Here is a 17,561-nt window from a genome sequence, read left to right as displayed (position 1 = left end):
GGCTTCTAATTGGCATCAGATCATCACTGTGAAGAATTTATTTAGTTCTACCTTTTCATGCTGTTTCCTCCCTTACTTTTAAACCCTGATTATCCAGACTTTTACTTTGTAGGCTGAGCAATAGGAAATGCAACAACAAACATGACTCACAATCAGACATTACTATTAACCAGCATCATTGAGCCGTGTTGCAGTCTTGTAATTATGTAGACCCTTAAGTTACGAGGGTACTTGTGAATTACTTAAAACTACAGAACAGTGCCCATAAAATCTTTTTTACTATACAGGGCTTTTTAACATGGGACCAAATATGACATTCCTGTTGGTTGAGCTGAGCCACGTTACTTTGATAACAACGCTATGGAACAGCGTGACTAAAGTTTCTTTAGCCACTGGACTAGTTGATGTAGCTGAGTGCACCCCTCATTTGTTTGTCAAATTAGTTTCAAAGAACCAATCTGAGAGATTCATTTTGTTCCAGGTTTACAGATTTTAATTATCCTTATTTATCAGCAGTTGTGAATTTGGACAGTGATTCTCTTCCATAACTTATAATATTTGCATACAAATTTTAGTTCTCTGTACGATTTTCTTTACTTTTTTCTTTTTCTGCTGTCGAACATACGGGGATTTTTTTTTTTTAAAGAAAGTCCCATCATAGTCTTACGTGGTCGGACCTGGAGGAACACTTTGTCGTTCATTGTGTTCATGAACCAGGAGAAGGTCTGTTTTATTTTTTTCTACGTATGTTCAGAAGATTTTTAATTTCCCTGCCTTTTAATACAGCTCAATAGCATATGATGTCATGTTTAATACCTTGAATGAGCCCTCAGCTTTGTGTGTTTTTTTTCTAAAGTAATATTTAATCAAGTTTCTTTTTCTTTTAAGTTTTTAGTCCATGTAGTTGACAGTCATGCTGAACTTTTTAAGAGAAAAATCTGATGTTCTTCAATGCATAGATCTTTTACTATTTAATGGAGGACATTGTTTACATCAAAATTGGGTATAGAAAGTTATCCTTATATCCTTATTTTAAAGTGTTAGTACGTAAAGGTTTCATGTGGCTTTCATGTTCTGGTCAGCCTGATTTCCGTTCGGTGGACAAACCATGTCAGTATGACAATGCTTTACTGTGGAAATAGCACTTCCAACTTTAAGCCACAGCCAAGATTTATTAAGATAAGAAGAGACTTTTTAATAAGTGCTTTGCTCACTTTAATCGTGATATTTTGAGAGGACAATTACAGAAGCAAATATTTAACACAATAAAAACAAACTGCTGGACACATTCGGGATGTGAAGTAGATATAATTGTGCACTTTTTAGGACTTTGCTGGGATATTTAGGCTGACAAAAGGTCCTCAGTTCACCAGAATGTTGCTCATTGCTGCTCCAAGAAGAGTCCGTTCCTCAGTACGAGTGATCTGTAGTCGGTTTGTTATTGTAATGTACATCGTAGTGTCTCTTCTTCTCTGTAACTGGTTTTGATATGTTTTGATGTGCAAATCTTATTGAATAAAATGTTTGCAATTAAATCTGTCTTGGGTGTTATTTCAAGTGACAGGAGTCAGATGAAGCTCTCGAGACAGTTCCTAAAGCAGAGAACGGTATATTAAGTTAAAGGATATAAGGTTTAAAAAAATAGTATATGTAAAATAAAAAGATAAACATGTAAAACATAACATGTCATAACTTAAACGTTTTTGTAATAATTAATCAAACGAGGTACAAAGTACTGAATCATAGGTCAGTGAACAGACTTCCGTGGGTTGATATTATTCTTGCATTAGGCGTCGCTTTAAATAATTAAGACTTTGAAATTTCTTTTTGAAAAGCAAATTCCAGACTGCTGGAAGCACCGTGCTGCTCACAGGTTTGTTTTATCAGCACAGGTCCACCTGAAACACCCGTGTGCAGTCCTGAATGAAAAGCACCATATGAAGGAAAGATGAAAAAAAACATGTGATGTGAGATATCATTTTAATATAAAATACATAAATAAAGCATCTGCAGGTGGCATCAGGAGTATGTGCACATATTCATAAATACACATACTATATGTGTCGGACTCAAACCATCAGGCATACAATTCACCCCACTAAATAAAGTATAAAGAAAACAAAGGATGGCCGCTGCAGCCATTTGAGAATACAGTACATGGACAGATCTCGCTCGGACCAATGCCTGACACCACAAAGGTCACATGATACCAAGAAGCACTGCAGCAGTTCTGTACTTAGAAGCTGTTCCTGGAGAAACTGATCCAGAAGCAGTTAAACCGACCAGCACTTTCATTTAGATACATCTCTCATACGGTGCATAGGAACTCCCATTAAAATCTGTTGACAAAAACTAAATGTAGTTTTGTTCCAAAACGAGAAACATATTGGAAAAAAACTCTTTATTGAAATCAATCTCGGACTAAAATATCTTCTCCCGTTAATATGTAAATATGATTCCTTTACTTTTTCAAAAAGCGATTACATTTTGGAAGCTGTTCAGATGTTTTTGTTCTCTCCTTTTGTGAAGATAAAAAAAAAGAAAAAAAAAGAGAAACCTTTTGACTACTGAGTGCGTTATGTGTCCATAAAGCTCCGTCTCAGCCTATAACTTGGACCTGGACCTCTGCTCAAGACTTATTTGGCCAGATAAATGGAACTGGAAATTTTTCTGGGTTGAAACGCACAAAAAGGTTTCTGCAGACGAGGAGAGAACAGTGACCAGTCAGACTGTGGGGGAGGGGCCCGTTCCTATTTCACTGAAGGCGCACTGGGTAAAGACACAAACATACCATGTGCTGTATAGTCCGCACAACAGGGAAATATACGCATAAACAAACATTCTTCAGAAAAAAAATAATATAGTGCCGTTTTCTGATTAGTCCCTAAATGCTGGAAAAAAAATACAAACTTTAAAATCAACTTTTATCTGCCTGAAAGCGGCAGTGCAAGATGGAGCCAAGCGTGGAGGAGGGACTCCCGCAGCACTTAACGGGTAAATTTGGTATTTTCTTTTCAACCTGCACCCTATTTTCTCATGTTTTGAGTCCAAGTGATTTTTTTTAATTGATCCAGAATTACTAGTAGCCGATCAGGCAAGAGTTTAGAACAAGACTTCTCCTTTGAATCTGACTCTTTCCAAAATGTCTGAAACTTAAAATGACACTGCGTCCTGGAGACGAACAATGGCGACAAACAATGCCGTCGACTGCACTTTCTCCTCAACACTCAGAATCTGTTGTCACGATTAGTCAGCCAGGGAAACTATATAAATACCAAAGTTACCGTTTAACCCTCCTCCAGGAAAACTATTGGCCGTGATGCACGAGCCCCGTGGAAGCAGCAGAGCGGATTGATATGTTCGGGCATTCAACTCCCTTGAGTTTATATAAAGCCTCTGTACACCGTAGACATATTCTTCTTTCATTTAACAACGATATTCAGACTTGCTGCTAAAAAAGAATTGTAGAAAAAGTGATATTTTGTCATTTGTTCTAAAGACAGGAAACAGCCAACAGCTTCTTAACCAGAACAATGTCCACTGATTGGGATGTTGTGCTAAACTTGAATTATTTTCTGTAACTCCGATTGTAACCTGTTGGTTCAGAGGCTGGAAGACAGCAGCGCTGAGCGGGAAGGGGAGGGAGGAGGAGAATCTGAGCTCAGGCAAAGCTGCGTTAGGCATAGACATCATCATGCTCACCATCCTACTGGCAGAAAATGACATGGCAGCGTTACATTTGATACACGTATGAGCGGTTCTGTGCATGTGTTCATCTATGAAAGGGTGGTTTTGAAAGCCCCCCAGGCGTGGAAGCAGCGGCTGAAGCAGTGGGGCTCGTTCCCCTTCCGCACCAGTCGCAGCTTCCTCGGGTGTTCAGTGTCCTTAGAGCGCATGTGCTGGATGTAAACCTAGAGAGGAAAAGGATCCATTAGTAAGACGTGGATATGGACACATAACATAAATACATCAAGAAATGTTTGAACACAAATATACACACAAACGCAATAAATGTACGTGCACAAACTGTCACTGACCTGGCAGGCTTTGAGACTCAGTTTGATCTCCACCTGGCTGGTCTGAGTGCCGACCCACATGTAAACCTGACGGAACACAAATAAGTCAGGAGAAATGAAGATAAAACACAATGATCCAGTAACGCATTAAATGATGACATAATAGTGATTTCACTGTGGACGTTCAGATGAATCTATGATAAAGTATTACCTCTTTGCCGTTGTCCAGCAACATGATGTCATCATCGGCCAGGTCGTCCTGACAAAAGTCGGAGCACTTCTCCGACACAGAGAAGTAGCCCTTCTCATTTGAACACCTGAGGGAGGAGAAGAGGAGATAGAAGTGCATAGTGGGGACAATGAGAGAGGGGAGATGGATACAGAAAGATGAGGTAAGAAGTTAGTATTAGTATTGCATAATCATTTTTCATTACTACATATTACTTACAGATAACGTTGACCCACCTGAAGAGCCGAGCATGTTTCATATAATCTGCATCTTCATCGTACTGCTTCTGAGAGCCAATCCCCACCCAGAAGAAGTTCTCTGGCTCCTCCCCCTCATTAATTACCTAGAAGACACACTTATTGAAGTTTGACGAAATATGCTTTCAGGCAGAATCCATTGAGAGAAATTTAAAAAAAATACAGAAAGCTAAAGTATTCCACTCGACTCGGGATGAGCGTATAGTTTTTCACCTCACGTCAGAGAGAGGGAAGAGGTCAGTGCATTTTAACCGCGCAAATACTTCACATTTATTTTAAAACCATTTAAATAGTTTAAACTATTAACAACAACAAACACAATGGGATAAAAGCAGTGAAACTGCTTGTTGATATGAAAGTGTAGAACGCAGCGTCTTTGTATGCGGAAACGTAAGAGAACAGAGGGAGCAGTCAAGTCAAGAGTGAGAAACTTTGTATAGATGTGCAGCAACAACATCAGTTTAAATATACTTTTGAAGTGGGAGTGACGCGGTAGTTTGGTATTTATACTGGTATTTGTTGAGCATTTCAAAACACACACACACACACACACACACACCTGCTTGCTGTACGTTTCATCAAACATGCAGTTCATGATGTCCTCGGCCAGTTTGGCTTCGTCGGGGTCAGCAGCTCTGCCCACCCAGGTGTAGACGATGCCCTGGTTGTCTGTGCTCTCAAACGGTACCTGCAGAAAACACAAACTGCTCATCAGCGATGACACGTGGCACACTTGGTATAGTTGGTATTCATGCAAGTACAAAAGTAGGAAGGCGACACAGGAGACATCTCTGGTGGAACTCAATACAAATTATTGGAAGATAATTAAAAATCACAACCTTGAGAATGAAGCAAAACTCTGAGTTGAGATTGCCAGAATCTGTTCCAATCTGGATGGTCCTGAGAGATGAAAGGGGAAAAAAAAAGAAAAAATTATAGGGGGAAAAAACAACTTGTAAATCAGACTTCTCGGGAGGAAGCTTGGGTGCAGGTGTGTGCAAATCTGATAAATAGTGAAAATATTACTCCGTCTACCTGCTGCAAAGTGCGCTGCCATTGGTGCGTACGTGGTAGAGGGAGGGCTGGGGGTCGGTCTTCTGTTTCCTCTTCCCTTTGTGGATGATAAACTTCCTCTTGAAATGGGACAGGAACTTGAGGTTCTCCTGCTGCTGGGTCATACGCACCACCTAAAAACAGCGAGAAAGACACAACATTGTTAAAAAAAATAAAAAAAACATTTTATGCTTTAAGTACAAACATAAATAAATATCCATCCAGATACCTTCAGTTTTCCAGGGAAAAGACTTTCAAACTTCTTCTGCAGCGAGAAGGTGAAAGTGAGCCAGCCCATGTTGGAGGCCTGCCTGCCCTGCCAGAAATACACAACGCACTGGAAGTCCTCCTCGGGCTGTTTGTCCTCTTCCTCCTCTGCTGCTGCTCGTCGTCCTTCACCGCCTTCACCCTCCTTCTTCTCCTTCTCCTCGTCTTCGTACTCCACAGGCACCCAGTATCTGCAAAAGCAGAATGAGATTAGTGCAAGACAGAGACTCACTTTGACCGTCTCAAGCCAGCAGCGCAACTTCTCTTCTCTGTGTAAATGTATGCATGTTTTCTTGTTACGGTTTCCACACGTTTGATTCTGGACATCATGGCACATCCGTACCTGCAGAGGAAGACGTAGCAGTCCTCGGTGTGGAAGTGCCCAAACTCCTCCTCGGGCAGGCGAGCAAACTTCTTTCCCTCCAACACGAATCCTTCCATGCCATCGAGATCCTCATTCCATTCCTCCATCAGTGGTTCAGCCTAGACAGAAAGGATGAATATATAAGAAGTGAAAGGTTTGCTTATTTTACCCATCAACCATGAGTAACCATGAGTGTGTTGTTACCTCAGTAAGGGGCATGGCTGGCTGCCTGGGCAGGAAGAGAGCTGTGAGGTCAGCTTTCATCTGGTCTTTCTTCTCTGCATCCTTCTTCACCTGAGAGAGACAGACACACACTTACTGTGCTGACCACACACAAGCAGCTCAATCTGGAGGACACACACACACACACACACACCTTTCTGGTTCTTGGTCAGTGTATATTTTGACTGGTAGCATTAACATTTGGATTTATTAAAACACAAACATGTATCACTGACCTTGCCCTTTAGGTTGTCATCATTATGTACAGTCTCAGCTGCTCGGGTGTAGTCCACCTTCAACACATCATCCCAGTTCTTAAACTTGGACTTAAACACCTGAGGAAGAGGAAGAAGAGTAACTAACATTAAATCATACTATATGCAGAATATAAAGTAAACTAAATACAAACATTTAACCAATGTGTTTACCATTGTACTGGAATGCATATGCATAATAACAATATGCAGGCAGTACTTCACATTTCATACCTGATCCCCTCCTGTTCAGTCTAAACATCAAATACCCTCTATTTGTTTGTCCTGAAGTTGAAACCCTAATGCACGTAGCCGATGCTGTTATATGTTTAAAAGGCAGAACCAAAGCAAATATGGTGGCTCAGCTCACCAGTTCAGTGGCTCAGGTCACAACATCACTGCTTTAAGAGTGCTGCCTCAAACTAGATGTGTCTACAACAGTCAGTGTGTTCTACTGCAAAACAAATAGACAAACTAGTGCCTTCAACAATTACACTGAAACCACTCAAGACACTTTACAAACAAGCACTTAACACACTAACAAAGCACTTCCATTATTGCCCAGATTATACATTTGGAGGACCTTATCAAAACATGCAAACTTGTGCTTGGAATACACAGTATATAGACGTATAGTCCATATCTAAAGAAAAAGAATACTAATTGTGTCACTAGGAGATTGCACGATTCTGTCGCAAAAAAGTTACGTTATGCCAGTCAGCGAGATTTAAGAGAGTGGAATATAATTCCAATTTACATCATACAGCTAAACACATATAGAACTGTCTGTAACAAATTGAAACAAATAATCATGAATACATACTCAGCACTAAACTCTCGTTTTGCTGCTGCTACGTATATATATATATGAAGTGGTGTGTTATTACCTGGCACTCAGTGCCCTCCAGGTTGCGGGTGACGCAGGCATGTTTGGGCCGATGCAGCATGGAGCAGATCTCCTGACCCAGTTTTAAGGCAGCGGCTCGGACGAGACGCGGAGACTTCCTTCCGATCCAGATGAACACATCAGACCAGCAGTCCAGGATGTACACAGACTTTGTGTCTAGCAGAGACTGCACCTGAGGAGAGGGATGGAATTAAGACGAGAAAAACTACATTGTAAACATTTTGTGGCGTTATTTTCGTCGCACGATCATGCCTTCTAGTGCAGTGGTTCCCAAACTCAAGAATGCCAAGGCCCAATTTAAAATCTGAAAATCTTCTGGGGCCCACCCAAACCGCGCCTTATTTGACGTTGTTTTGTTTGGCGGTGCCTTTTGTTGAATAACAACAGGCGGACAAGAACAGCCGTTTCGAGCGAGAGCCTTATTGTTTTATTAATCTGTTTGTTCAAATTGTTTGTGCTTCATCAATTAATGTTTCACATAACTAACGCTAGAATTGTTCAAATAATACTTAAACTGAGAAAAAGATGTGCGTTTGGTATCTTATCAATTATCAATCATTTTAAGTAAAATACAGAAATTTGCAACACTAATGTTTTGACCAGGTCTTAGGACAGGAAAGAGCGAGACTACTATCCAACTTTGAGTTTGTTTTTTAATATTTAATTGGGGATGGGAGAACAGCTTCAGGAGCCTACAAAGACAAAATAAAAAACAAAACACCTTTTGATGAAAATGCCATCAAACTCCTTACTTACCTGCTCAATATCTACAAGTGTCTGCTCTAAACTTGTTGTGGAAGTCACAAAAACGTGTGAACATAAACTCCATGGTGTCTGGGTTCATAGTAGTATCCGTAGTTCCACAACAGTCTGAATGAAGCCGCTATCAGCGCTCCTTCTTTTACTTCCGGGTGACCGGCAGCAGTTTGATTCGCTGATTGCCTGATGCAACTATTCCCTCCCTCCGTCGTCATGGGGACGCACCATGACGACGACAAATACGCGCCGCCGGATGGCTTCAGTCCCGCCTGTCATTACATCTTACCCGGATACAAAAGATATATTTTTCTGATTGGCTGTAGCCCATTTCTTTCTTTGATTGGCTGATGAGTGGCTCCTCATGGGGAAGGAGGGGGTTGATTCCTCCGCCGTGAGGGCAGCGCGACTAAGTCATGTTTGCGCGTTGCGGCACATTAAATAGCCTGGAGTTTTTTTTTTCAGCGTGAGGAATATGATGTGTGGCGGGAGGGCGTGATTTAAGGTCGAAATGAGTGACTGTCACGCTCAATTAGTGACACTAGAGAGCCCTGCATACATAGTTTATAAATCAGTTTTCTTTTTTATTTTACTGGTACTGTTCAGTAGTAAGGGTCCCTGTTAGGGACAAACCACTGCTTTTCTGCTGACAGGCATCAGCGGCGGATTTGCGCATGCGCGATTCATGTTAAATCCAACGATGAGCTTGCCGCGCGAGCCTGCGGGAAGGTAGACTGAGCGCCTGTGAAGCTTTGTGAGGGGAGCGACTCTGCGACCCGCGGCAGCTGAGAACAGAAACTACATGACAATACGTGCTTTCACGTCAGCAAATCGTCCAGTGAGGCTGCGGAAGTACACGCGAGAACCTTAATACATTGCCTTCAAAGTAAAAGCCCCCCATTTATTTTTTCAAAATTAAAAACGTTTTATTTATTTATTGTAAATGGCCTCTCGCGGCCCACCTGCAGTACCTTCGCGGCCCACCAGTGGGCCGCGGCCCACACTTTGGGAATCACTGTTCTAGTGAATAGGCGGCAGATGAACATACCAGTCTCATCTCTGGCAAAGTGTCCAGTTTTATCTTGTGGTCTTTGTGCTCGACTGACAGCTTGTAGTTAATCTGTGGCAGCTCCAGGTAGCCCAGCCCTAAGCCCACCTACAGGACAATGATAAAGAAAACATCAGATTATTGGGTTTAGAATTCTTGCTCTTCCATTTCCACAATTAGTTCAATTCACTCACAAATTCGAAAAAAAGATAACGAAATGTAATTTAAGATCATACGAGTCCAGTCTGTGTTTTCACGGACAGTCTGGGTTAGTTTACAGCTGCAACACTGTTGCGTATAACGTGGATTAAAAATAAGAAAAGTAAATGTCTACAGTGTGGGTAGTGTCTGTGACAGGGATAGCAGATCAATCACTACACCGGTTTGACTCCATGTTTCAGAAAGCACTTTTGGTATTTGGCCTATCCCACATCATGCACATTACAGGCCAGCAACACAAACACAGTGACTTCAACCTGTGATTATAGCAGAGAGCTCAACAGTGAATCCTAAACACCGCCTACCACACTGGCCAATTTGCCTTACACCTACACTACCGCAATACTGCATATATATATATATATACACACTTAAAAAGACTTGCCTTGTATAGTTTAGGTCTAATGGGAGAAAAGTCATCTGGTACGTGTCTCTTGATCTCCTCCGGTTGTCCTCCAAGTGTCTCCCACAACCCCGGAGGCTCCTGGTTCTGCATAAGGGTTGAGATCTCTGCCTTCCCCTTGCGCTCATTCTTGTTGATCTTTTCTGCAAATAACCTGAAGGATGAACACAATGTGCACACACACTTTGCATCACTGCAGGTGAATTTTTTTCTTCATGTTAAATTGTGACTAACATGGAATACGACTTGAGATTGGCAATAAGTTTGTGTTACTTATTGCTTCGTGTCCTACCTCGCCTTTGTGGTGCTGCTCAGAGTAGCGTTAGCGCCTCTCCAGATGAAGATGTCTGGGCCCGTGTCCAACAGAAAGACATATCTGCCCAAAAGAAAGACAGGATGTCATGGACACAATAAAGCAGCAGGAACAAAACACCTGGTGGACTGTGGTGATTATGCCAAACAGAGAGAGGAGGGAGCAAAGTATTAGAAAGCAGGGAGTTTGTGGCAAACCATACAAATGTACGTCACGTGGTGTAGAAGACACAAAGGGTGTGCGAGAGTTACCGTGGGTCGAGGGAGGAGGCCTTCACAGGTACAGACTCCAGTCTGATGTTCCTCTTTCCGTAAACTCTGTACAACCTGATGAACACACAACATTATTAAAACCGTAATTAAAACATATTTCCAGACAAAGAGCATCTCATTTGAACCAATTACAGCTGAATGTGAAATATATCAGCAGACAAAATACATTCAGACTCAGAATAAACTGGATTTTCATCAGGTTTTCTCAACAAAGTTGCAAACGTGCTTTTGACAAGATTACAATCAATTAAAGCAAAGATAAATAATATTATACATATGACAACTTAAAAGAAAAGAAGACTAATAGAAATGATGCAATATGAGTTTTCTGGAAAAAATAAATTCCCTTCAGCTTACCTGACAGAATAGTGGTTGTCCTCCACAGTGTAGAATCCGCTGGCTGTTCCTCCCTCGATGTAGGAGATCTCGTTGTTAAACACCTGCACATGAGCCAAAAATACATTTACAACTGCACGTAGTGGTTGGTTATTTTCTGTATGTCTTTTTGGGCACCCTGACATATTAGCATAATCTATTTATACATACAGCACTGAACTCCTCGCTCTCATCGCCCATCTCTTCCCGTACAGTCCTGCACTCCGCTCCAAGAAAATTTCTAAGGTTGACGGCATGGATGGCAGAGCCGGCCTTCTTGTCGAGCGTGGCTTCCTGCCCGATCCAGTAGTAGATATGCCAGTTCAATGCGCCGTTGTCATCCAGGAAAGTCTACAATTGCAAAATAAAGATGTCTTTGAAAACTTACAGATGTTATAGTCGTTGCTAAGAATGATCCATGTTGTTTTGATTATTCCAATTTGTAATCAAAGAAAAGACAGCCTGTACAATCTACAGACAGGTATCTCCTGTAAATTATGGCAGACTTGAGGAGTTACCTTGAGGATGATGTAGCAATCAGCCTCATAGAACTTGCCATGGAACGTTTCATCCACTTGCATCGGAACAAAGTTTTCTATCTGCCACACTGATACACCTGGAACCTGTAGAAGGGGAAACATGTACACTGAAAAATCTAATTTAGCACATTGGTGGGTTGTAGCGTAGAAATGAAAGAGCGCACACAGGGAGAAAGAGAAAGAGAGAGAGAGAGAGAGAGAGAGAGAGAGAGAGAGAGAGAGAGAGAGAGAGAGAGAGAGAGAGAGAGAAAGCGATTACCTGCCCCACATCCTCCAAATAGAACTCAGAGTAGTCCAGATGAGGTTTCTCTAGACTCTGGTCCCAGCGCCGGACCTTTAATTCAGCATATTTCAAATCCCCGTTTTCCTGCAAAATTAGTGGATTTCTTAGTAAATAAAATGTAAATGAATGTGTTTATTATTCTTCCTGTGGGCTGCGTTGACATCATTCTTTATCTTTTCTCTTACCTCCATGTTCTTCTTATCTTGTGCAACATCACTCATGCCCTTCAGCACCTGCTTTGCCTGATCGTCCTGAGAACAGTCCTTCCTCCTCCTTAGCCTCATCTTCCTTGCCAGGGGATCTCGGGTGCTGGCTCCTGGACACATGTGCATACACAAAGAGATTTAACCCTTTAAAAAATACTCAAGTTTTACTGACAGAAGAACAAAAAGGCACTGATACTGTATGCATTCATGTACCTACTCTACCTACAGAAATATATTATATACACGTACCCCCTCCAGCAGCAGCTACAGTAGCAGGTGAGGCACCGGCCAGCCGGAGCTGGTTTGGCAGGGAGAAGTCAATGTTGTACCACTCTGCTGCTCTGTCGACTGGCTTAGGAGGCATCACCAGGTTAGGGTTCTCACGTACATCCAGAATCTACAGAGAGATATATGAATAGATCAACATTTGTGTTAATATTTTCTGTAAACATCGATAACATTGTGACGTGACAAAAGTACTTCCACTTTTTTTTTGCTATATCACTTCAGGTCCTGTATATCATATATTTGTATATTCCTTTACAAACTTCAAATGTACTGTACTGTTACAATATCACTATACATTATTTATCAAAAAAACTGCATCATGTTACTATGGTATGTCACATATTATTACATATACTTTACATAACTGTATTGTTTCTTTCTTACATATATTGTGACATAATTGTTTTAGTCTAAAGTATGAAAACGTGTCCAACATTTTCATTCCAGTAATAAGGGAGCTTACAGCCACGTTACTTTTATTTTTCTAATCAAGTAAAATAATCAAACCTGCGTTAATCCAACATTTAACCAACATAAATGCTGTTAAAGTACAGCATTATTTGATTACTTTACAAGTGGCTTTAGTATTGTACCTCTAAATCAGTCAAGAAGTGGATGGCCTCCGGCAGTGTTACAAGGCGGTTTTTATTCAGCACCAGCTTCTTCAGCTTGCCACACCTGAAAAACAACACAAAACCACATATTCACACGATAGCATATTCTTGTGTGGTAACAAAGTGTGTCTTCCACAGAATACATTTTTATATAGCTGTTAAATTAACCTTGAATGGTTCTTCATAAAGTCTCTGCCTTTTAGGGACACTTGTGCGAATCCAAATCAAGATTTAAAACATTGTGATGACTTGATTCAGCCAATTTTAAAAAAATTCCGCCGAGCAATGCAGACTGAAAATCGCATGATGTCCACTGATAGACTCATCAATCACAGCAACCTCAAACGTTTTGTTAAACTCACCTGCAGAGGCCCTCTGGGATGAGTTCCAGGTTGTTGTTGGCGGCCATGAACTCAGTGAGGCTGGACAGTTTGCCCACGCCAGGCGGTACACCATCAAAGTCCAGTTTGTTAGAGTTGACATACAGCTTCTTCAGTTTAGCCAGCTTACAGATTGCAGACTGAAGATGGAAAAGCAAATTTAAACCATCAAAATCCAAATTGAGATATTCATCCGTCATATTTCTGCCACCACGCAAACAAAATAAAATGTGTGGTTTAATATTTAAACAACTCTATTTACACAGCTTTCTAAACACTGGTAGTAAAACAGCACGGCTTCTAGAGAAAGACGCATAATTGTTATAGTCCTTACGGGCAGTGAGGTGAGCTGGTTGCGGCTCAGGTTAAGCGTCTCCAGCTGAGTCCACTGGTCAATGCAGAGGGACAGTTCTGAGATCTGATTAGTGCTCAGGTTGAGTCTCTTCAAACTGCTCAGTGTATAGAGGCACTCTGGCAACCGGGTCAGTTCGTTACATGACAGGTCAACATCTGAGAGAGACAAAAAGGACAGGTGTTCGTAAAAAGTACAAGTATGATAACAAACACAAAGCACCACATTTGTGAAAAATTGCATTGCTCAGTCAATGTAGGAAGGAAAATAATCCCTAAATAAGTCAAAGAAACGAGAGAGAGTGAGTGAGTTACCTGCTAAATGTGTCAGACCCTCCAGGCTGGTCGGCATGTTGCTCTGGGTCCTCTGGGTGTTCCTCAGGTGGAGAGTCTGTAATGCCACCATGGCTGGCAGTTGGCTGGTCAGACAAACAGAGAAAATGATAATTAAAATCATAATAATAATATTATAAGGAGAGCAGCATTCTATTCATGAATATTTCCGTTCTCTAAATAAACATACAGCAAACCTATCGGCCTAACATGAGGCCTATGATTTAAGGTTAAAGGTTAGAGAAAACACAAAATAAACTAAATAGATTCCTCCTACCGTAACTGGGCGTGCATCAAGGGGTTGTTGTTCAGTGTGAGTGTCTGCAGGTGAACCAGGCGTCTCATCTGCGGTGGCAGGCTGTCCAGCTTGTTGTCGCTCAGGTCCAGGTACAGCAGGTCCGTCAGGTTAATAAACAGCTGGTTGGGGATGGCGTCAATATCGTTGTGGCTCAGATTCAGCACCAGCATATTCCTGCTGTTCTCCAGGTCCCTGGGGATCTCTGACAGCTGATTGAAACTCAGGTCCTGGAGGAAATGCATTGTTTTTGTAATCAATTGAAAAAGAGGGACGGTAATAGTTGTAAAGATGCTTGCAGACCAGAAAACAAGGAAAGGAAGAACGTTGTTGAAACAAATTGTGATAAATGATTATGTACCAGCACAGAGAGGTCATCTAGCTGAAAGATGTCATCTGGTACACCAGAGTTTTTCAGGTTGTTGGCTCTGGCTACCACCGCCTGCACACATAGGGAAACACATTTAGGGCTCTATCATAACTGCACATTTTTACAAGTAGAAACAGGCCATAGTCTAAGCATTAAATGACAGTGCTTATTCATATTGATAGTGGAAGAAATCGGCATGTGCTTAATGTGTATTTTCTTATACATGTGTAGGTGTCAGTTACCCGAAGGTTTGGTAGACTGGACAGTTCTCCATGCAAAGTGGTCAGGCTGTTGTGACTCACTGAAAGATGCTCCTAAAAAACAAGAAAAAAACAGAGGTTTTGTTTACAGTCATGCATTGCATGACACAAACAAAGCATGATCTAAAACCACTCTACAAAATGCCCTGGCCCTGCTGTGCAATATACTTATTAGTCATTTGTCGCCAAATAAAATGATCTAACTGCAAACAGGAAAATATGAAGACAGATAAACAAACCTAGACAATGTGACTCCTAGCCATGATAACAGACTAATCTTATTTACCAACACCTGGTAAGCTCAAGAATGTTAGCATGAATCAGCTTTCAAATGTGACCTGCTGATTACAGCTTTAGAGGTTTAGATAAGTAAATCCTATCAAATATATTAGAGATTATAGTATGTCTGTGTGGGTTCTTAATCAAGTGAGGCTTTGCTGCTGAAATGCACCAATCTCATGATTTGATTTCCTTTGTTACCCAAACAGAGTAAAACAACTATGTTATCAACAACGCAGTAATACATGGCCCATCAAATGAGATGAATATAGGTTGAGACAAAAAAAAGACTGCAATTACAATAAACTTTGAGAAATAACATGTATAACACTGTTACTATGAATGGCAAAAAAAGAAAACAAACAAAATAACTACCATTGTGGTAAATAAAAAAATATTAAAAGGGAACTGAAGAGTGTCCATTCATTAAAATGAACACAGATACCAAAACAGAAGCAAAATGATACGAGTCAAGGCCTTTATATTTAAAGATGTGAGGATATGCCAATATGAATATCAAACACCCCCAAATGTCTCACCAGCTTTTGCAGAGAGGCCAGCTCCTCTGGGAGGTAGCACAGCCCTGTCCTGTTCAGTTTCAGCCATCGCAGACTGCTCATACACTTGACATGCTCTGGAAAGTAGCCACCCTGTGAAGCCAGACAGGGGTGAGAGGTAGGAAAAAGACATGAAGAGGAGCGAGAATGACCACTGCGGTGACATCAGTGTCCAGTTGTGATGGAATTGGTAAAGAGAGTTGAACATAATTCCTAAGGCATTACCCAAATGTATAAAACGCTGCATATGAACCTTGTGAATACAGACTAATGAGAACAGTAAATCCAACATGTGTCTCCATACTGAATTAGAAGTTGACATCACCCTTATTATGTTCATTGTCATTATGGGAGGGCGCGACAGTAAAACTTGTTTAAAAAAAATAAAAAATACATGAGTAAGTGCAGCAGATATTTGCCAAGTGTGACGTTCAGCATATGATCTTTCACAGCCAGGATAAGAAAGCTGAAATGTTCCAGTCAATATAATCTTGGGCACAACTTGTCCGAGGAAATGATGTCATCGAACACTACCTAAAATTAGAACATTCACTAACACAAGTTATTTCCACAGCTTTACCAACGTTACTGGCATACTAACATGGAAGGTGGCGTTGAGCAACATTACGCAAATGTTTCAAATAAATGCCAGATAAGCGCACTAGTGGTGCTTTTCTAGTCTACCAAACTGAGCTCGCGAAGTGTGTCAAAAAAAACAACGTGTATGGCCTTATTATTGTTTAATTTAAACGCTGAATAAAGATGACATGTTCTGACACGGAGGTTGTGCTTCTTGTTAATCCAGACAGCCAAAATTAGCAAACAGTGGAGCTAAATTAGCTAGCTATCTGTCTGTCTGTCGTGACGTTGGAAACGAGAGCAACGTTTTCACAAACTACCCAGAAGTATCAAACCGCGTACAAAGTAAAGAAGTAGCGCTGTGTTGTATTAGGTCAACATACAACATTCCCCAAAACAGACATCTGTAAACCACAGGACGCTTATGGCCGACACCAGAATGTAATTTTGTCCATGTCAAAAAATCTGACAACTGGCTGACGCCCAATGCTAGTAACGTTAAGCTAAGCTGGTGTTTTAGCGTTAGCCGTTTGTTGTGAGCTAACGCGAGCTAGCTAACGCTAGCTAAACGTGTCAGTTGCTCAACACCGTTAGCGTATAAATCAACGTATATTGCTTTAGTTCCTTACTTTAAAGTCGTTTCCACTGAGGTCTACCCCCCTAATGAAGGGAAGAACTCCGGTGGAAGCCATTTCTGGTTTATGTCAGCTGCTCAGCCCTCTACTGTCTATTTTGGTCCTGGGGCAGTGAGGCGTTGTAGCGAACTACTCTTCTTCTTTGGGTTTTAGCGGCGGTAGCCAGAACCAGTTTTGGGTGCATCATTGCCCCTCTGTTTCGGAATGTAAACCGCAGATTAAAATAATGTGTGTTTAGCGCCATCCAGTGGTCATCGAGGATTACAACATGTCCAGGGGTCGTGTGGGCTTCCCGATATCTATAAGGACTTCATCGTTGTTCAATACGCCATAATGTTTAGAAGCAGTCTTTGTTTGAAATAAATACGTGTGTGTAATATGGTCTTTAGTTTAAAAAAAAACACACAAAAAACGTCTTAATTGTATTCGTATTCTTCTCTTCTTCTTTTTCTACTGGGCTGAAAATGCAGGGCACTAACTCAATCGAAACTAAAGTCTCAGGGCTTGTGATATTAATTTCTTCGTGACAAGTGTTTTAATCGTGGCACAATTGCCGATATCTACAATTAAAATATCAAGTAATTTAGAGTGAATGTAAAATCGGAAAAGATATAATTGGATTTCAGAATAAAACAAT

General features: G+C 41.1%; 1 protein-coding gene across 1 annotated transcript; it reads right to left on the bottom strand.

Annotated features, from left to right (window-relative positions):
- Positions 1-1,963: 1,963 nt before the first annotated feature.
- flii (FLII actin remodeling protein) lies at positions 1,964-17,454 on the bottom strand. Its single transcript, XM_068578729.1, has 31 exons — positions 16,919-17,454; positions 15,693-15,803; positions 14,857-14,928; positions 14,606-14,686; positions 14,227-14,474; positions 13,932-14,035; positions 13,600-13,775; positions 13,248-13,405; positions 12,865-12,949; positions 12,233-12,380; positions 11,963-12,093; positions 11,754-11,861; positions 11,474-11,578; positions 11,127-11,306; positions 10,938-11,020; positions 10,560-10,634; positions 10,288-10,371; positions 9,978-10,149; positions 9,374-9,481; positions 7,550-7,741; positions 6,645-6,743; positions 6,391-6,480; positions 6,166-6,305; positions 5,785-6,013; positions 5,538-5,689; positions 5,342-5,402; positions 5,062-5,190; positions 4,482-4,588; positions 4,228-4,333; positions 4,038-4,103; positions 1,964-3,911 (listed from the first exon to the last, which is right to left on the bottom strand). Exons 1-31 carry the CDS (start codon positions 16,979-16,981, stop codon positions 3,777-3,779), a joined length of 3,798 nt encoding a protein of 1,265 aa, XP_068434830.1. The 5' UTR covers positions 16,982-17,454; the 3' UTR covers positions 1,964-3,776.
- Positions 17,455-17,561: the final 107 nt, after the last annotated feature.

The sequence above is a fragment of the Clinocottus analis genome, unplaced genomic scaffold (assembly GCF_023055335.1).
Source record: "Clinocottus analis isolate CAN_PGR_092001 unplaced genomic scaffold, fCliAna1.0.p SCAF_16, whole genome shotgun sequence".
In the NCBI taxonomy this organism is placed as follows: domain Eukaryota; kingdom Metazoa; phylum Chordata; class Actinopteri; order Perciformes; family Cottidae; genus Clinocottus; species Clinocottus analis.
Note: the sequence above shows the minus strand (reverse complement) of the source record. Positions and strands in the feature narration are given on the sequence as shown.

What these genes read in the sequence shown, in the direction of transcription:
- flii (XM_068578729.1), bottom strand. Translation starts at nt 16,981, where the DNA reads ATGGCTTCCACCGGAGTTCTTCCCTTCATTAGGGGGGTAGACCTCAGT. An exon ending in AGCAGCACCACAAAGGCGAG is followed by an intron (nt 10,150 to 10,287) that starts GTAGGACACGAA and finishes TTCATCCTTCAG; the next exon opens with GTTATTTGCAGAAAAGATCA. An exon ending in TGGAGGGCACTGAGTGCCAG is followed by an intron (nt 6,744 to 7,549) that starts GTAATAACACAC and finishes CCTCTTCCTCAG; the next exon opens with GTGTTTAAGTCCAAGTTTAA.